Source organism: Aquarana catesbeiana, linkage group LG11, assembly GCF_042186555.1.
Source record: "Aquarana catesbeiana isolate 2022-GZ linkage group LG11, ASM4218655v1, whole genome shotgun sequence".
NCBI classification, from domain to species: Eukaryota; Metazoa; Chordata; class Amphibia; order Anura; family Ranidae; genus Aquarana; species Aquarana catesbeiana.
In genome coordinates, this window is record NC_133334.1 from 241,086,879 (window position 1) to 241,108,746 (window position 21,868).

The 21,868-nt window shown below is 43.2% G+C and overlaps 1 protein-coding gene across 3 annotated transcripts in view; it reads left to right on the plus strand.

The window, feature by feature from the left end:
* The window catches only part of LOC141112598 (uncharacterized), a 155,580-nt gene that overhangs the window by 128,992 nt on the left and 4,720 nt on the right, over nucleotides 1-21,868 (plus strand). For all 3 annotated transcript variants that reach the window (XM_073605551.1, XM_073605552.1, XM_073605550.1), the window contains one exon: nucleotides 16,641-16,854. In XM_073605551.1, coding sequence (XP_073461652.1) covers nucleotides 16,641-16,854 — 214 coding nt within the window. The remainder of the gene's footprint in view (nucleotides 1-16,640; nucleotides 16,855-21,868) is intronic.

The window sequence follows — 21,868 nt, forward strand, 5'->3', positions numbered from 1 at the left end:
ATCTCTGAGTGACTGAGAGATGGATGTTTGGCTGGGCAGGGTGGCCGGTGAACCACAACATTCAGCAACCCCTATGGGGGCATGGCTACATGATATTTACCACAGACTAACTGCAGGTGTATCTACCTGGTACATGTGTTTTAAACCACACTGATTATTTACCTGTTACATTCACTGCTTTAAAATATGCCACTTAGAATGAACCACCCAAACACACATTTTTGAGGGGAGAGAGGAGGTTGGGGTTTTTTTTTTTTTTTTTTTTTTTGGGTGGGGGGGGGGGGTGGAGATGTGGTTGTTGAGAATGAATGGTAGGAAGATAATGTAAGTGATACTATGTATGATAATAAAATATAGATATTGTTTTATTATATAGCTAGAACATAGAGTCAGATCACTCTGAAAGATTCTATAAAGCAGTGAATATGCATTTGTATTTGTATTAAATGGAAAATAATAAAAAGAGATTAAAAAAAAAATATGTCCCTTAGAGGAGGTGAATAGTGCAATATCATAAAACGCTGTCAGGAACACTGTAAAAAGTTTGCAGTGAATCTTTATGCAACTGGTTTAAATTGTTTGCAATATTCCTTTAAACTTAAATTCCATCCGTATTTTATATCCCTATGTCCATCCCTTGTCTCATTAATATCTTTTGAATGACCTCAAATGTTCCAGGGAAAAGGAATCTTCTCTGGTCTTTGCATCTGTCACAATGAACGTGTTTGTGCAGTTATGTTTATAAATTGTACTTGATTTGTGAGTTCTCTTTGCAATGTCTGATATTATTGCTTCTATCCTCTCTGCTTAGTAAGAGTGATGAATTGCATGCTTCAAGAGATAGCATCTGGGAGAACCAATTAGCTAAACACTGGTGTGATCTACCGCATACTAGCTGCTGAGCTGTGATGGTCAACCACAAATAAGCTCATAGTTATCTTTAGGACTATTAATACAGTTTAAAGCAGAAATTCAGGTTAAATATAATCTACTAGAGCCTAGTGTATTCTTACTTGAATCCTAGGGGTCTATATATAAAAAAAAAATATCTGTATTCACACGGCGCTCTTGAATAATCCCTGTAATTTGTCTAATATGTTTATTTCCTGTGATTGTCAGCTCCATCTAGTAGTCATAATTTCCTGAAATACCTCAGTCAGGAAAATACCGCATTATAGTCACTAGATGGAGCTGACGACCATAGGAAATAAACAAACATAATATATTTAAAAATACAAAATGCTTATAACTAGACCCCCTAGTCTCCTTTGTGTAGTTCTTTAAGCTCTGTGCAGAAATTCTGCATGAAACAACTATTGCACTTTGCCTCTGTGCCTCTTATTTAAATATAAACCAAATGCTTCTATTCTTTCTCTTTGTGCAGAGTGACTGGGCTTCTATCCACTAGACTTGTGCAAAATGGGAAATTTTGTTTAGTTTCGGTTCGTTGTCATTTGAAAAATACATAATTTCTTTCTGTTATATTCGTTATGGTACATTAATTCGTTTTCGGATAATTCGTTATTATTCGTAGAGTGTCGATATACTGAATCTCGAATCATAATTTCTTTCGTATTAGTTGAAATTCAATACCTATGTATGTATATTTATACGTGATAATGATTCGTAGTTTGGAGAGTCATTTGTTTATTGAATCTATTAACACACACAATGACCATATCTCTTCTCCTCTGCTCAAATACAATACAACACCCTTCTCACTCAATTCTCAGGAATGCACTTTGCCAGTAATCCAACCTCCAGCACAAAATTAATCAGCTGATTAGACTGTAAGATTTACTTTGAGCTGACCTTTTGTTTCATTAGATCTTTAACGAACTACGGAATCATGTCGAATTCATTCGTTATATCCGCTATAATTTCTTTCGTATCAGTTGAAATTCGTTATTTTTTTATTCGGACATTCAGATGCATCCGAATGTCAGAAAGATGTAAAATTCGGCCGAATTTCGATTCGTTACTAAACGGATTGCACATGTCTACTATCCACCCCCTGTAATTTTTCCATCATCCAATCATGTGCAAGCAAAAATTCTGTTCTTTTTATTTTCCTTGCATGTGATTGTGTATTCTTTGCAAAGTGCATTGTCTATTTGCCTTTAGTAAATCAACCTCTATGATCATTGCATTTACGATATTGGTTTAAGTGCAACAGCAAACTTTTTTTTTTTTTCTCTGGACAGATCAGGGAATGGTTAGATTCTCTGTTAGATTTCAGTGCTGTCTATGTCCATGTTGGAAATATTTTACTTTATTTCCTGGGAGACAACACTGCTATAAAATCTCTCTTCAGAAGGGTAAGAACCTCTCCCAGGGATTAGAATCTCCGTTGGGGCGATTTCCTTTCACTGTTTTGTATGAATACAGAAAGCAATCCCCAAGACCCAACAGAGGCCCAAAAATGAAAAATGTTTGGCTTGTATTTTTTAGTTATAAATGCTTGCAGTCAAGATGCTAAATATGAATGTGATTCCTTTCTTATTACAAAATATAATTAGAAGGGTGCAGCAAGGAAGTGAGTGATCCAATGGGCTAATATGACTGCAGCAGATGCACACTGAAAAGATTTATACCCTACTGTTATGTAAACTAATAGTTGCCTCATTGGCTTTTTGTCTTGGCATTATTGGGCATTTGTGCTGCTGCCCCCTTCTGGATCAGTGGTATGAGAGCAGAAATAAAAAGTGTTTGTAGTGCTACCCTCGTGCACGCCTCTAGGTAGTTTGTACAGATCAGTGGCGGCCCGTCCATTAGGGGCGCCTGGGCGCCGCCCCCTCTCTCCTCTCCACCCCCTATTCATGTGTCCGGCACATGAATTACAGTGGCCCCGTTTTTTTATTGAAGCACCTGATTAGAGCCATAGGCTCTAGTAGGCTTCAAAATAGCGTGGGCTCGGAACGCTGAGAATGCGTCCTGAACCCACCCAGGTGTGTTGCAACAGCGAATGAATATTCGCTGTTGCAACACTGATACGCCTCCCAGCCAATCAGGAAGCAGGTATGAAACCCGCTTCCCGATTGGCCAAAACGTTAGGCGATCCTATTGGACACCTAGCGCCGGGAGGGGCAGAGAGGACTCCAGGAGAGGATACCAGAGCCCATCACACTGGGAGATGGCTACAGCAGCTCCGATCGCTGCTCTCGCCGCCCGCATCCATGGTAAGGACAGCTGGTGGTGGAGGGGGGTTGTTAGTGCTGCACCGCAGAATGGGTGTTTGCTGCCCCCCCCCCAAATAAAAACCCCACCAGCCGCCACTGGTCCAGATCCTTTTCTCAGTAGTTTCCTCTCAGTTCAATCACTCTTCAGGCTCATTAAGCTGTCTAGGGGTATGCTTTTTCTGATGTTTTCTTGTAGAACTTGGATAGATAGTAGGTAATGGAAGGAGACATCATTAACTCTTAGCAACATTTGAGGACACTGAATTTTCTCTTGCATAACTACAAGCCAAGCCCTTGTAGAAGTAAAGAGTGGGCTGAGCTTTGAAGTAGTGACTGTAGGAGATGTATCTTCCTCTATGGGCAGTTCAAACAAAGTCCTATCACTGAGAAATAAATAGACTAAGCTCTTTAGGACACAGGACACAATGTCCCCTTTTAACCCTTTGGTTATTAGGAATCAGGAGCACAGACAGGGTATTAAGAGTGCCTCAAACATCCAACCTATCTCAGAGGTGAGCAGTGTCAAGGTCTGCTTGATGGCAGAAGGAAACTCACAACTAGTATAAATGGACCAATAAGTCCTGTCGCTGTGCAATCTACGCACATGTTATGCTTGTTCCTGGAAAAAAAACTATCATGATGTGCCCTCCTTTCTTGTCTTCTCTTACTGAGAGATGTGTTACTATTACTGCTTCCAATTCAACACCTGCCTCCTCAAATGTCTCATATTTGTCTTTACACCAAAAGTTAACCTTCCCATTGCCTTGTTGTCACCACTTTCGCTTTTATTGGACTCCATCCAAGATAGCATGGATAACTTGCCACAAATTTGTGGCAGTGTTCAATGGTAAGTCTGTTAAATTGCTGCACATTTTTACTGGTAAGTTGTACACTTGCAGAGCATTTAAAGCACACTTTTCCAATTTGTAGCAAATTTGCTTGGCAAATCTCTAGCAAGAGCAAAGTTGCTGTGGTGAGTCTACAGCAAGAGCTCTGGAAGTCTACAGCATAAAAATTTAGCCACAGTGACCCCTGTGGTGGGATGACAACACAACTGAACCAGAACTTGCAGCAGACTTGTGTGTTGTGGTACCAATTTTTATTTTGCTAATTTTTTCATTGCTTGACCAATAAAGTATTTTCCTAGTTGACACAGTGAGTTGAACCAATTTTTGTAATGCATTGAATATGAGGAGGTTTGAGCTAAAATCAGGTTTTTATTCTCAGTTATTGTGCTATGTTTTACACCGATAAGCTCCCACCTCATTTACATCATATGTTTTTGAACCTTCCTTGAAAGGGATATTTTTGCATTTGATATCTAGGGTAGTAGATATAGTAGTAGGGTCTTTTAAATCTTAGAGCAGGGGTGCCCAACCAGTGGCCCGGGTGCCACATGTGGCCCGCGGAGCGCTCTGATGTGGCCCGCGACTTCCTGCACAGGGATGGTGGGTTGACAAGCCCAGATTGCAGGTTTCCGTTGTGAATGAAGCTGGCGGTAGAAGAAGCAAACGGCTGCGGAGCAGAACCGCATAAGCCGATGCTTCTTGTATAGCACTGGCTCCTGCGACAGACGGGCTGATACCAAATGCACTCCACCTGGGACAGCAACAGCCAGCGATACCTGAATAGAAGACTGTTATTAAAGGTAAGTTTATTACCAAAATCACAGTGTATATATGGGCATATCTGTACTTCAGAGGTAACTGGGCTGCTTTCAAACTGATCCGGAGGTGCAGCGCAGTGCACCTGTGGGTTACTTGCAATGAGCCCTAGACTTCTGTTATTATCTGTGGGTTTGGTGAGCTTTCAGAAAGTGCACCACACCTGCAGGATATAATAGAATTATATGGAGAAGTGCAGGTAACCCGCAGGAAAGCCACAGGTGCACTGCGCTGAACCCGTGCTGTGGGTAAATCGCAGCACATCCGCGTGAAAGCAGCCTTAGGCCCCTTTCACATGATCAGTCCGACCCAATTGGACCCTCCATTCACCTTTATAGAGCGGCAAATGTAAGCAGACTTATGTTTGTTTACACCCCCTACCTCCAACCTGATCCACTAAAAAAAAACAGAAGGCGATCTGTCTCCTTCCATCTGGACAGATCGGATCGGAGAGCCCATAGAGTAGAGCGGGCTGTGTCTGTGCATATGCAGAGCGGACACGGACCTGTCATCCGCCTGCTCCGCTCATTGTGGCCCACGACCCGTTACCAAGTCGCTTAAGTGGCCCTGGCTCTTCAAAAGGTTCAGCACCCCTGTCTTAAGCCTCGTACACACGGTACAATTGTTGGCATGGGATTGTCTGTTGACAGACTGTTGTCTTAAAATTTTACCATTAGTACGCTCCTTTTGACAATTGTTGTCCAACTTTCGGCCAACAAATGTTGGATGACAGGCTAGTAAATTTTCAGCGGACAACGATTTGACGTCTGATTTTCATATGGTCAGTACACAAATTCGTCACACAAAAGTCGAAAGTACAAACACGCATGCTCGGAATCAATGCTCACCAAACATGAAATTAGCCGAAGGGGCCCAAAGGGTGGAGCTCAAGAACTGAAATTCCTCAAAGTACATTACTAAGTTTGTGTTTGTGGCACGACAATTGTATACTGTTAGTATGCAAAACAAGATCCTGGCACACGCCATTTTGCCAAAAATCAGACGCACGGTTGGCTAACAATCGTACTGTGTGTACGAGGCTTTAGCATATACATTTGGTTGGTTGCCTGATAGCAAAGGATAATGTTCCACAATTTTGTGGCAGTGTCAAATTGTAAGTCAGTTAACTTGCTGCACGTTTTCTTTGGCAAGTTGTACACTTGCAGAGCATTTGAAGCATAAATTCTAGTTGACACTTTTCCAAATTGTAGCAAATTTGCGTGGCGGGTCTCTAGCAAGAGCAAAGTTGCAGTGGTGAGTCTACAGCAAGAGCTCTGCAAGTCACAGTGACCCCTGTGGCGGGATGACTATTGCACAACATAACTGAACCAGAACGTGCAGCAGACTTGCAGAATGTTTGCAAAGAAATTTGATCTGAAGTCATGCAATGTGGACTTGCTTCAATTGTGCAAAAAAACAAGTCTAGCAATAGCTTAGCAGGTCATTTTCAAACTTGCAGCTCAATTGCTTGCTATCTGGGTGGAAGTTCAAGGTAGCTGGTGTTGGTTTGGGCTGTGATGTTCATTGCAAACTACGTCTTTGGAGTCTCCTCAGTGAATGTTTTTTTGAAAGAAGGTTCTTTTAGCTTTTTAGAGGAAAAGACCCTACCATGCTTACCAAACCAGAGTATAAACAATGTGGAGACCTCCAGTAACCTTTTTATTCCAATCAATGGTCCATTGAGCAAAAGTAATGATGTCCATTGAGCAAAAGTAATGATGTTTATAGGTCTCTTCCATACATTAGCTAAATAAAGAGACAGTAACGTATCACAATAAAATTAGTATCTTCCATATCCATCTTCAATTTTACCTTCTGCCTCACTGTACATGTTGCCTAGGTTGCTTTGCTGTATAGTGCCACTTTCCATTTATAGACACAATGTTTAAAGGTCATTTTTCTGGCTTTTTTGCTTTAGCGTAATGAGTCACTTGGTTGTCAGCAGCTTCATTATTGTGCCTAGAAATGGTGAGTCACGGGCCTCTCTCTAGTCACTAGCCGGTCTTTTCATCTGGTTACCAAGTAACCAATGAAGAGGCACAACTGCACTTCCTCAGTTAACTCCTGTATTGCCAGAGAAAATATTTCAGAACTTTCTGTTAGCAAATACCAGTTCCTTAATAGTTAAGTAGATAGCTATGGGAAAATATAGATAAAATTGGATCATGGGGATGATAATGCTGAAACTGATATAGTTTCATTAAAGCTGTTATCGATTCATTAATATATTGCTTCCACTTTGTAATCATCTACGGAAATTATTTTTGGCACTGGCATATTTAACCTCAAAGCCGAATTTTATATTTTCATTTTCAAAAGAACTGAATGCTTACATCCAAGGCTACAACAACTTCCACGGGGCCCTGGCCCCAGAACTGCAAAAAGGAACTTCACACAAAATTTCAGTGTGTTATCTGTATGGATTTATGCCCATTTTTCATACATTTGATCTCTATATTTTCTTAAGCTGATGAGTAAAGCGATTCTTTACTTGCAAAAAAAAAAAAAGAAAAATTGAAATAAAGGAGCATGAAAAAGTAAACCATTAATACTTTCGAAACTCTCTGGATGGTGGAAAGCTCCCATTTTGCTGCCTTCAAGATATATAGCCTCCGGTCGAACCTTTAGCCATTGTTTTGGGTTGTGTTGGATGTCTGGCTCCCCACTGGCTCAACACTGAGCACTGTGGTTTCTTCTGCCAACCAGTATATTAGTACTGTGATCTGTAGTAACATAAGGGCCAGCAGATGAAACCACAGTGCATGGAGATGTGAAGGCATACACCCAGTGGCGTATCTAAGGTATGGCAGCCATGGCAAGTGCCATGGGCGCCATGGGAGGAAGGGGCGGCAAAAAGCCGCCCTCTGCATGGAAAAAAAACCCCCACCTGTCCTCCCAGACTAATATAGCCCCCGTCCCCATGGCCAGTCTGCAGGATCACGGCGCTGGTGTTCTATAAGATGGCTGTCGGGCTCGGTTTAGGCTGAGGGAGGCTCTGTCAGCAGGGAGGGGCGGGGCAGGGAGCTCCACTGACGCTCTGACCCTGCCCTGCCCCGCCCCATGTACTCTGTATGTGCTCGGAGCACTGACATCGCCTCTCCTGGACCACGAATATTCCCGCCCCCCACCGCCGCAAGCCCCGCCCCTACCGCTGTAAGCCCCGCCCTTACCACGGAAAGCTCCGCCTCCAGACCTCAGAGGTGAGCCCGGCTGGTCAGGTAGGTCTTTCTACCTATAGACTCAGTGTTACTAAACCCTCCCTGACTATGTTATTTATCCCCCTGTATAGCTGTGCATTGCTGAAAGATTTTAAAACTGGCTACTTGGTCATCTGCTGTAGTATGTCGCATTCGCAGTCTGGTCATCTGCTGTAGTATGTCACATTCGCAATCTGGTCATCTGCTGTAGTATGTCACATTCGCAATCTGGTCATCTGCTGTAGCCGCATTCGCAGTCTGGTCATCTGCTGTAGTCGCATTCGCAGTCTGGTCATCTGCTGTAGTCGCATTCGCAGTCTGGTCATCTGCTGTAGTCGCATTCGCAGTCTGGTCATCTCCTGTAGTATGTCACATTCGCAGGCTGGTCATCTCCTGTAGTCGCATTCGCAGTTTGGTCATCTCCTGTAGTATGTCGCATTCGCAGTCTGGTCATCTCCTGTAGTATGTCGCATTCGCAGTCTGGTCATCTGCTGTAGTATGTCACATTCGCAGTCTGGTCATCTGCTGTAGTCGCATTCACAGTCTGGTCATCTGCTGTAGTCGCATTCGCAGTCTGGTCATCTGCTGTAGTCGCATTCGCAGTCTGGTCATCTGCTGTAGTCGCATTCGTAGTCTGGTCATTTGCTGTAGTCGCATTCGCAGTCTGGTCATCTCTTGTAGTCGCATTCGCAGTCTGGTCATCTCCTGTAGTATGTCGCATTCGCAGTCTGGTCATCTGCTATAGTCACATTCGCAGTCTGGTCATCTGCTGTAGTATGTCGCATTCGCAGTCTGGTCATCTCTTGTAGTCGCATTCGCAGTCTTGTCATCTCCTGTAGTATGTCGCATTCGCAGTCTGGTCATCTGCTGTAGTATGTCACATTCGCAATCTGGTCATCTGCTGTAGTATGTCACATTCGCAATCTGGTCATCTGCTGTAGTATGTCACATTCACAATCTGGTCATCTGCTGTAGTCGCATTCGCAGTCTGGTCATCTGCTGTAGTCGCATTTGCAGTCTGGTCATCTCCTGTAGTATGTCACATTCGCAGTCTGGTCATCTCCTGTAATATGTCACATTCGCAGTCTGGTCATCTGCTGTAGTATGTCACATTCGCAATCTGGTCATCTGCTGTAGTCACATTCGCAGTCTGGTCATCTCTTGTAGTCGCATTCGCAGTCTGGTCATCTCCTGTAGTCACATTCGCAGTCTGGTCATCTCTTGTAGTCGCATTCGCAGTCTGGTCATCTCCTGTAGTATGTCGCATTCGCAGTCTGGTCATCTGCTGTAGTCGCATTCGCCGTCTGGTCATCTGCTGTAGTCGCATTCTGGTCATCTCCTGTAGTCACATTCGCAGTCTGGTCATCTCCTGTAGTATGTCACATTCGCAGTCTGGTCATCTGCTGTAGTATGTCACATTCGCAATCTGGTCATCTGCTGTAGTCGCATTCGCAGTCTGGTCATCTGCTGTAGTTGCATTCGCAGTCTGGTCATCTGCTGTAGTCGCATTCTGGTCATCTCCTGTAGTCACATTCGCAGTCTGGTCATCTCCTGTAGTATGTCGCATTCGCAGTCTGGTCATCTGCTGTAGTCGCATTCGCAGTCTCTGGTCATCTCCTGTAGTATGTCGCATTCGCAGTCTGGTCATCTCCTGTAGTACGTCGCATTCGCAGTCTGGTCATCTGCTGTAGTCGCATTCGCAGTCTGGTCATCTTCTGTAGTCGCATTCGCAGTCTGGTCATCTGCTGTAGTCGCATTCGCATTCTGGTCATCTGCTGTAGTCGTATTCGCAGTCTGGTCATCTGCTGTAGTCGTATTCGCAGTCTGGTCATCTGCTGTAGTCGTATTCGCAGTCTGGTCATCTGCTGTAGTCGCATTCGCATTCTGGTCATCTCCTGTAGTATGTCGCATTCGCAGTCTGGTCATCTCCTGTATTCGCAGTCTGGTCATTCATTAGCTGTAGTCACATTCGCAGTCTGGCCATCACCTGTAGTCACATTTGCAGTCTGGTCATCAGCTGTAGTCACATTCTCAGTCTATTTAAAAGTAGTACCTGCTGTTGCACAAACCACTTTATTACACTTTAATTTCTGATATTTATGGCTGTGCATATTAATTTAATCCATATTGAGCACCATATTTGATTGGCTGCTTCTGCTTGGCATATACACACAATCAAATAGTGCTCAATATGGATTAAATAAATAGATATTATAAAGTTTATAAAGTGATTTGTGCAACAAGCTCCTTAAACATTCTACATTCAATGAAAGTTCGTGCAGAGCAAACTTTGCAGTACATGAACTTTCACTGAATGTAGAATGTTTAATGACCAGGGGTGAACTGATCCATTGGGCAGTTTATGTAGTACTAATCCATAATTTGTTAATAGAAAGATTAAAGAGCTTGACTTGTAGTTTTGTTAGCTGTTTCTTTTTTTTTGTTTTTTTTTTTTTGTTGACAGGGGCGCAGTTTCAGTGCTTGCCATAGGCGCCATTTTCACTAGATACGCCTCTGCATACACCACACCCAGAAGTGTCTAATGCCGAAATTTCCCTGGTGAATAGTGCGTCTCTGCACCAAATCCAGCAAGAAAAATAAAAATGGCAACTGCTCCAATCAATTCATTAATAGCTTTTTTAATGTAAAACAAAATCTCCCCAACTCACTTACCAGATAGATAGTAAAAAAAAAATTGTACACTGTTTCAACTAGGGATGCACTTATACCTTTTTTTTAAGTATGGATACCGATACTTCTTCTTAACCACTCAGCAATACCAATTACCGAAAACTATTTGTTAAGGCTTGTTCACACCATACAGTGCATCCGAAAAGTACCAGTATTCACAGCGCTTCACTTTTTCATACATCTTGTTATGTTACAGCCTTATTCCAAAATAGATTAAATTCGTTATTTTCCTCACAATTCTACAAACAATACCCCATAATGACAACGTGAAAGAAGCTTGTTTGAATGTATTAATGTAAATGTATTAAAAATAAAAAAGGAAAAATCACATATACATAAGTATTCATAACCTTTGCCATGACACTTTAAATTGATCTCAGGTGCATCCTGTTTCCACTGATTATCCTTGAGATGTTTCTACAACTTGATTGGAGTCCACCTGTGGTAAATTCAGTTGTTTGGAATGATTTGGAAAGGCATGCACTTATATAAGGTACCACAGTTAACAGTGAATATCAGAGCACAAACCAAGCTATGAAGTCCAAGGAATAGTCTGTAGACCTCCGAGACAGGATTGGTTCGAGGTATAGATCTGGGGAAGGGTACATAACATTTTCTGCAGCATTGAAGGTCCCAATGAGCACAGTCCAGAGCCTGGGATTATACGAGCTCGGCGCTCGTGGGTTGAGGCGTGCGCTCATTGTTTACAATTCGTTTTGTCTCTGTATATGACATACTGCATCCTCAATCAACGCCATCCGCTGTACCTTTGGATTTCCCCATTTGCTGGGCTTCCACTACATATGCTGTATACCTTACAGCTGTAAGGTAAGGGGCCTGTGAACACGGAGGTGCCCCCACTTGAACACTTTTTCCTCCCCCTCTTGCCCACCATTAGCATTTAATCTGCATTGAGAAGTGTCACATTTGGTGGTGGGACTGTTGTCACATTATTTTCACTTTTTTCATCTTTGGATTTTATGTTCAAGTCGCCAAGTGTTGGCGTGCTACCAACATCGACCACTGGGACTATCTTATGTACTTTTAAAATTTTATTTTATCCAATTTTTTGTTGTCATTTATTACCCACTCGTTTTTTATGCCATCAGTGGATCATAATGTTAGCATATTTATACACGCTTTAAGCGATTTTATTTTATAGTTTATGTGATATTTGTTATATTTTGGATTTACGCACTCCTTGTAGCTGATCCACATACCCTTGTACACTGCTTGCTGGTATATACTTTTAATTTAATTTATGTTTGATTATAGCACTTTTGGTATGCACCACTAAGTGGTATTTTTTGTGCTTGTATTAAACCTTTTATTTATATATTAGCATCTTTGAGCCCTCTTTCACATATTTCACTTATGTACTTTGGTCATCTGACATTTTTGTTGTATTCACTATAGTTTAGTCCCCCCCCCCCTCACCACAGCGCAACTACCACCCCCACCTATACGATTGTTTTGTCTGTTTTGGAGCAGTTTTAGGTGTTGCAGCAGTGCCCCTTTAGTATAGGATTCAGTTGACAGCGCAGGAGTCTTTTCACGCAATTTCTTTCTATCCACAAATGGAAGACTTTTTGAACCACCAGGACTCTTCCTAGAGCGGGCCATCCAGCCAAACTGAGCGATCGGGGGTAGAAGGGCCTTAGTCAGGGAGGTGACCAAAAACCCAATGGTCGCTCTGACAGAGCTCCAGCGTTTCTCTGTGGAGAGAGGATAAACTTCCAGAAGAACAACCATCTCTGCAGCACTCCACCAATCAGGCTTGTATGGTAGAGTGGCCAGACAGATGCCAGTCCATGGTGGTGGCAGCATCATGCTGTGGGGATATTTTTCAGCAACAGGAACTGGGAGACTAGCCAGGATCAAGGGAAAGATGAATGCAGCAATGTACATAATTGATGAAAATGTGTTCCAGAGCACTCTGGACCTCAGACTGGGGCGAAGGTTCATCTTACAACAGGTCAATGACCCTAAGCACACAGCCAAGATAACAAATGAGTGGCTACAGGACAACTCTGTGAATGTCCTTGAGTGGCCCAGACTTGAACCTTGTTGAACATCTCTGGAGAGATCTGAAAATGGCTGTGCACCAATGCTCCCCATCCAACCTGATGGAGCTTGAGAGGTCCTGCAAAGAATGGGAAAAACTACCCAAAAAATAGGTGTGCCAAGCTTGTAGCATCATACTCAAAAAGACTTGAGGCTGTAATTGGTGCCAAAGGTGCTTCAGCAAAGTATTGAGCAAAGGCTGTGAATACTTATGTAGATGTTTGATTTTTTTTTTCCTTTTTATTTTTAATACATTTGCAAAGGTTTCAAAAAACTTTTTTTGTGTTGTCATTATGGGGTATTGTTTGTAGAATGTTCAGGAAAATAATGAATTTAATCCATTTTGGAATAAGGCTGTAACATAACAAGATGTGGAAAAAGTGATGCGCTGTGAATACTTTCCGGATGCCCTGTACATGCATGAAAACTTATAGGAAAACCACACAGATTTCACTTGCAGAGACATCAGTTTTCATGTGCCTTTCAGTGAGTTTTTACAGCCTGTTCACATATGTGCAGGTCGGCAACAATGCGATTTGAAACAGTCCTGTGCGATTTTAGTCTAGTTCAGGTGCGATTTCTAATCTCATGCACTACAATTCGCATTGGAATCACACCTGAATCAGAATCGCACAGGACCAGGCTTTGAAATCCCACTGCAAACTGGCCCGCACATATGTGAACCAACTCTGAAGGTATCAGTTCTACTATCGGAGCATTTGCGCGAGTACAATTTGCACAGAAACCAGGATTGGTTTTAACTTTTTGCAATAAAAGCAGAGATTTTAGTTAAAGAAATTTGCCAATATACTGTATGTGGAAGTTACACTTCCAGACAGAAAGCCAGCTCAGGATAATGGCAGGTGGTCAGTGTACTGGAAATTTTTTGTATTGTATTTGTACCATGAAATGCTCTGTCCATATGCACCTTACTTTACCCCCTACTGAATGCCCCACCCATATGTGTGGCAGCAGGGCGAGTGGACCTTAATGACCACATACTGCACATATATCTAAATGGTGCATCACTGTTGTGTGCTGGTTGTCTATATCTAGCACACACTAACCAAGTTGTCGATAACAGCTCCTGGTCTCTGTTAATGATTAGACGCTGGTGGCCGGGTCTCCCAATCATGTGACCACTGCAACACCCAATCACAGTAGTCACATGATCAGGAACAACTCCACCTCTATTTTTCATCATTCAGAGCTCCTTAGTAGGCTGGTGGGGAGGTGTCGGCAAGGGGTTAAAAAGCTTGTAATGAATTGATTGGAGAGGTTGTGATTTCTATGTTGCTTGCTGGATTTGGAAGCCTTCAGCTGCCATTGTGCTGTGCTGGGGTTCTGGTTTGTCATATTTAAGGAGGAACGGGGTTGCCCTCAGGCATGCCCGCTCTTAATTTATTTATATCCATGATGTATTTATAGCAATGATGCTATATATGTCCCAAGATGGGAACTCTGATAGATTAGAGTCAGGGACCACACTTCACACCACCCTAAAGTGGTTGTAAAGGTTGAAGGTTTTTTACTTTCATGCATTCTATGCATTTCTATGAATTCCTTTTTTGATGCACAGCGCTGGGGATTGGAGTGTGAGCAGACACAGAAGGGTAGGGGCGGGAGGAAGAGGTGCAGATCGAGCCCTCTCTCCTCTCTCGTGTGTGTGTGTGTGTGTGTGTATTTGGGGGGGGGGGGATTGTTAGTGCTGGCTATGGGCAGCATGAAAGAGTGTAACAGACACTCTCTCAGCTTAGACAACTGCAGCCAGCAACCCTGCTGGGAAGCCATAGTCCAGTCTGAATAATGTGTCCGGGTTTCAGGCAGTCTGAAACCCAGACACATGATTCCAAACCTGAACTTTCCGGGTGAATCTCGGACAGGTGGCAACCTATGTATACTCCTCAAGCATCACCCCCACTATCTGCTGGGTCCCTAGCTTGATACTCGATGCTCCTCAAGCCTCACCCCTGCTGTCCCACTGGGTCCCTGGCTTGGCAACTGCTTAAGCTTTCCCCCTTCACCATCCCCGGCTTGTAAGAAGACTGCTCTGGTACTGGCTCCAGCTTACTCACTGTAGTCTCCGGTAACAAGGTTTATGGTCCCTTAGTGGTGACAGCTTCCCCTCTACCTTTGACCACAACTGGTTCCTTGTCCAGCTGAACTTTTACAACTTGGTTGGACTCCAATCCTGCAGTCCCAACCCCTCGCTGCTTCTCTCGCTCCTGGATAGGCCTCAGGCAGCCTAGCAGCCAAGTGTCCCCAGAATAGACCTCAGGCTTCTGGGGCGACATAATACACGTCCACCCAGACAGCCATCCAGGTGACACAGAACCCCGATCACCTGACTCCACCCAAATAAATGGGCTCTCCCAGCAGGCCAAGGGACCAAAGAAACCCCTGCCAATTGGCTGAGACACCTCATCCATCTATAGTCTAAGCTTGTTACACCCTTGTCAATCTAATGCCACCAGCAAGCGCCACCTAGTGACAGAAGAGAAAAGGTACAGCAATGCAGAGTTAGAGAGGAATCAGTGGATCTTCTAACAATCAGCCAGGATGATTAATACCTGACAAACTAAATTTATTAGCAACCCTGCCTAAACACCAGGGTGCTACATCTGGATAAAGCCATGTTTAAACTGATCAACCATAACACCATGACCACCCACCATAACCAGTTGAGGCTTAGATCACACTAGACCTCTGATGGTATGCTCTGGTATTGGACACCAAGCCATCAGTAGCAGATCCTTTAAGACCTGTAAGTTGCAAGGTGGGGCCTCCATGGATCGAACTTCTGATGCTCATTGTAGGGATTTTGGCTGTGGACACGGGTCTGCACTGTATGTTCTGACACCTTTTTAATCACAACCAACATTAACTTTTTCATCAATTTGAGCTACAGTAGCTCTTCTTCTGGATTGGACTGCATAGGCCTGCACAAGGCACGTGCATCAATATGCCATGGCCACCCATGACCCTGTCCCTGGTTTGCTGGTTTTTCCTTCCTTGGACTCCTTTTTGGTAGGTCCTGACCACTGCAGACTCAAAGTCAGTCAAATCCTTACACTTGCCCATTTTTTCTGATTTCAACACATCCACTTCAGGGGCAACCTGTTAACTTGGCTGCCCAATATATCCCACTCACTTCCAGATGCCGTTGTAACAAGATAATCAATGTTATTCACTTTACCTGTCACGGTCATAATGTTATGCCTAATCAGTGTACGTCACTAAGCCTTTCTTACAGTTGTGTATAGACATCGATGATGACCAATATAATATCTCCGTAGAACAAAATAAAGCCAACCTCTTTCTTTTAAAGACCTTGCCTGCTGCAAGGTCCAGTGCCGTTCATTCCTGGGTTAAATATTGCTCAGCATTCATCTTCCTGTCGATGCAGAGCTTCGTTTGGCCACCCCACAGAGGATGTCACCACTCCGCTCTTTGAAATAGAAATTGTCCAGGGAGCCCTGCTCATGTCAACACATCAGGGCTGCTTTCTGCGTTTTTTAGGACCACCCAGCATCAGAAAAGAGGCAAAGAGAATCTAGAATGTCATGTGATTGGTCTGTGATTGGCCAAAGAACTTCGGAATATGTAAGTATATACAAAAGAAGCAAAAATGACAGTAATGGTGTACAGAGGAGTGGGGGTTGGAATGAGGGGCAGTTGGGACCAGGAAGATGGAATCTGGAGTTGGGCTTTAAATGCAAAAAAAAAATAATATACTCTAACTTTTATGTCATCATTATATACTTTATGAATTGTTGTGATGCAGAGTTTAGTATACTTGTTTATCAAAATCTTGGTCTCAATTTTCTCTCAATTTTCTCCCATAGGTCATGAAGAACATCTTTCACCAGTCCTTCAATGCTTATAAAGCAGACATTGAGCCCAGAATGAGCGATTTATCCTTTTCTCACCTGCAGTGCAGTCGCAGATTATTTGAGATCATGCTTTCACACAGGAGGATAACATCTGCTTTCATTGAAGGCATTAATGTTGTGGTCACATTAGAGGGAGAAGCTGCTCGGGTTCTTAACTTTGATACAGGTAGGTCTTTTTTTGTTTTCTTAAAGGTACACAGCAAAATGTAACCATGAGATGCATACAGGGAACATAGCCTACCTTATTAGTTCAGGCATTCATCCAGGCATTGCTGTTCTGCACTATCCCAAGCCATATGCATATTTCTGTAACCTGGTGATCCTGGAACATACCTGCTGGTAATCCTGAAACACCCTCCTTGCTGTCTCTGGCACACAGAAAAAAAAAACATTCCAATGCTTAGAATTGTCTTTGGTCTTGGAAGTTTGAATATGCAAGGAGTAGAGAGACACCACTGTCTTCAGTAAGTACATTCTTTTCCTGAAACAAACTTTTTTGAACAAAATTTTTCTAGTCTATGGCCACCAGCTTTAGTGAATAAATCAATGTTTGACTGTGCCATACAAGAAATGACTGCAGGTTTGCAGCAGCTGCTATATATGCTTGAAAATGTTTATTGTAATATTATTGTATGTTTTGTAACTAGAGGTTCACTTTAATAAATTTTAGGTCATTGATTGAGCAAATGAAGGATTCAGTGAGCTTAAAATGTTTAAGTCTAATTTTGAAATCACTGCCAGCACCTCTATTAGAGCTTGGCATACCACACTATGTAAGTAATTTCTAAAAAACTAGTAAATACCTATTTAGAGCTGTCTTCAGGCCAGTCACGTGACTGGTGACCGCTTTACAGATCTTCCTCTGACATCAGCCGGGGAGATCACGTGGCCGCTAAGCCCCTCCCGCAGAAGCCATGTATGCAAGCCACCTGAACGGTCTGAAGAGAGCTCTAAATAGGTATTTACAATGCTTGTTTTTTAGAAAAGACTTACATAGTGTGGTGTGCCAGGCTCTAATAGAGGTGCTGGCAGTGAGCATTGTAGGTTATTTATTTTAAATAATAGCGGCGGGGGGAGAAACAGAGGTAACTGACAGGCAAGGAGGAGGGGGTGAGGGGGAGAGCAAAGAGGAGAGCTGCGTATGACGGAGGGACGCACTCTGACCACGGAAGTCAGGGCTCAGCAGTCCTGATTTTTGTGGTCAGTACAAAGAGGGGATACAGGAAGTGGCAGGTTCAGGGAGTTTTTTTTACAGTTTAGAGGGGGGCAGATTACACAGCACAAGCACTGCTTTAAGGGACCAGGATGTCTTTTTTTTTTTTTTTGTTTTTTTGGGTTAACAAACACTTTAAGCTCTAGGCAAATTTGGGCTAATTCATAAGAGGAGGTGAAAGATACCAGATTTATCCACTTCCTGAAGATTACAGGTAATGTTCAGTGTCACAGCTGCTGTCAGACCTTGGAAAGAAAACTACACTCACTGGCCACTTTTTAAGGTACACCTGTTCAATTGCTTGGTAATACAATAATCAGCCAATCACATGGCAGCAACTCAATGCATTTAGGCATCTAGACGAGGTGTTTTTTCCCGCAGCCCAGGTCAAAACGTTGCTATCCTGAATGTGATTCTTTCGTGTTCAGGAAAGTGAGGTTGAAGCTCCTAAACTCTCCTAAAAGCCTATGGCATAAAAATGCCAAAAGCTCCTAAACTCAAGTTTTGGAGCTGCCAGTGTAGGCTAGCGTACATGAAGCCTAAGGCTTCATGTACACATAGCGTATTATGACCGCTGGCTGAGGGGAAAACAGAAAACGTGGCAAAATGGCGCCACGATTTTGCAGCGTTTTGCGGATGGCGGTCAAAACTTTCATATCCTGAACACGATTCTTTCGCATTCATGAGAAGGAGGTTGAGGGAGGTTTAACCTTCCCTAACTGCAGCAGCCCCTAAACTATCCTAAAAGCCTATTTGGAAATGGACACATACAGTATCTCACAAAATTAAGTACACCCCTCACATTTTTGTAAATATTTTATTATATCTTTTCATGTGACAACACTGAAGAGATAACACTTTGCTACAATGTAAAGTAGTGAGTGTACAGCTTGTATAACAGTGTAAATTTGCTGTCCCCTCAAAATAACTCAACACACAGCCATTAATGTCTAAACCACTGGCAACAAAAGTGAGTACACCCCTAAATGAAGATGTCCGAATTGGGCCCAATTAGCCATTTTCCCTACCTGGTGTCATTGACCCGTTAGTGTTACAAGGTCTCAGGTGTGAATGGGGAGCAGGTGTGTTAAATTTGGTGTGATCGCTCTCACTCTCTGTCAGACTGGTCACTGGAAGTTCAACATGGCACCTCATGGCAAATAACTCTCTGAGGATCTGAAAAAAAGAATTGTTGCTCTACAAAATGATGGCCTAGTCTATAAGAAGTTTGCCAAGACCCTGAAACTGAGCTGCAGCACGGTGGCCAAGACCATACATTGGTTTAACAGGACAGGCTCCACTCAGAACAGGCCTCGCCATGGTCCACCAAAGAAGTTGAGTGCATATGCTCAGCGTCATATCCAGAGGTTGTCTTTGGGAAATAGAGGTATGAGTGCTGCCAGCATTGCTGCAGAGGTTGAAGGGGTGGGGGGTCAGCCTGTCAGAGCTCAGACCATACACTGCATCAAATTGGTCTGCAAGGCTGTCATCCCAGAAGGAAGCCTCTTCTAAAGATGATGCACAAGCAAGCCAACAAACAGTTTGATAAAGACAAGCAGACTAAGGACATGGATTACTGGAACCATGTCCTGTGGTCTGATGAGACCAAAATAAACCTATTTGGTCAAGCGTGTGTGGCGTCAACCAGGTGAGGAGTACAAAGACAAGTGTGTCTTGCCTAGAGTTAAGCATGGTGGTAGGAGTGTCATGGTCTGGGGCCGCATGAGCGCTGTCAGCACTGGGGAGCTACAGCTCAATGAGGGAACCATGAATGCCAACATGTACTGTGACATACTGAAGCAGAGCATGATCCCTTCCCTTCGAAGACTGAGACGCAGGGAAGTATTCCAACATAACGACCCCAAAGACACCTCAAAGACAACCACTGCTTTGCTAAAGAAGCTTAGGGTAAAGGTGATGGACTGGCCAAGCATGTCTCCTTACCTAAACCCTATTGAGCATCTGTGGGGCATCCTCAAATGGAAGGTGAAGGAGCGCAAGGTCTGTAACATACACCAACTCCGTGATGTCATCATGGAGGAGTGGAAGAGGACTCCAGTGGCAACCTGTGAAGCTCTGGTGGACTCCATGCCCAAGAGGGTTAAGGCAGTGCTAGAAAATAATGGGGGCCACACAAAATATTGACACTTTGGGCCCAATTTGGACATTTTCACTTAGAGGTGTACTCACTTTTGTTGCCAGTGGTTAAGACAATAATGGCTGTGTGTTGGGTTATTTTGAGGGGACAGCAAATTTACACTGTTATACAAGCTGTACACTCACTACTTTACATTGTAGCAAAGTGTCATTTCTTCAGTGCTGTCACATGAAAAGATATAATAAAATATTTACGAAAATGTGAGGGGTGTACTCACTTTTGTGAGATACTGTAAGCTTTTATGAAGTTGAGTTTAGGAGCTTTGGCAAAAAATGCCCAGAGCTCCTAAACTCAAGTTTAGGAGCTGTAGTGTACATGAAGCCTTAATCTGTTTAGGGTTCACATCAAAGATTCAAAATACTCAATTTTATGCAAAGTTAATGGGAACCACTTTCTACCAAGGTACATTTTTTTTTTTGAACCCGCTTTTGGTATAACTGTCTCTCGCAGACTGGTTGCCAGATGTTTGACTTTTTAGATGTTCGCCCTAATAGTGCACTACACTTTCCGCACCAGTGTTGATCATTTCCTGCCACTGGTGGGCTACAGTCAGTAGTATGATCACCCCCTACCCCCATGCCCTTCAAGTCCAATTTTCTGGCCCCTATGTGGGATATTACAAACCAGGAGCACAGCCAGGGAATGCCTCAAATGTGAGCAGTGTCCAGGTCTACTTGACAGCAGAAGGAAGTCCCATCACCTGTCCAATCCACAGCTAATATAAATGGGCCAATAACTCGCTGTGTCGTTGTACAGTCTGCGTAAATGGTGTGTCTGCCCCTGGAGGAAAGGCTTTCATGACATATCCTTCTCTGTCTGTTTGCTCAAAGGTGTTTTACCATTACTGCTTCCTATTTAGCACCTGTCCCCTCAAAGTCTCAGATTTGTCTCCACGCAGTAAGTTAACCCTCCCTTTGTCTTGTCATCAACACTTTCACTTTTAGTCGACTCAGTGGTAGGTTGGAGGTCCAAGGTAGTCTGCTTTTTTTCGGGCAGTGATATTAGTTAAGTACATCTTTGCAAACTCCGCAATGCTCCAACCAGCTTTTGACAAACTCTACACTTGTCCTCTTTGTCCTCTCAAAAAATGGTATAATTTACATCTTCTGTTTTTTTTTTTTCAGTACTCATCACCCCCCCTTATTTTAGGGCCACAAAATGTGTTGTCTCCATCCATTATCTTAATTCATATTGGAATAAATTTATACTTGGACAGTTCATTCTCGGTTTGGTGCTTTAATCTCAGATGCACAAATAATAAGTACCCAACAAATTGGATGACCCCAACAAATACCAACCCCATATTTGTGTTAGCTTCCATAGGCTTGTTCTGTGCCTTACTACATTGCAATGAGAAATGTACAGGTATGGCAGCCTGTGCAGCCCCACCAGTGCTGCCTGTCAGTGCCCACCAGTGCTGCCTGTCAGTGCCCACCAGTGCTGCCTTTCAGTGCCCATCAGTGATGCCTGTCTGTGCTCATCAGTGCCCATCAGTGGTGCCTATCAGTGTCCATCAGTGCCGCCTTTCGGTGCCCATCATTGCTGCCTATCCGTGCTGCCTATCAGTGCTGTATATCAGTGTCTCCTCATCGGCGCAGCCTCATCAGCGCACATCAGTGAAGGAGAAAAATTACTTATTTACTAAATTTTCTGACAGAAACTAAAAACCTTTTTTCTTTCCCAAATTTCGGTTATTTTTTGTTTGTTTAGCATAAAAAAAATTGAATAAAAAAAAAAAAACAGTGGTGATTAAATATCACCTAAAATAAGCTCTATCTGTCTCAAAAAAATGTAAAAATGTTGTTTGGG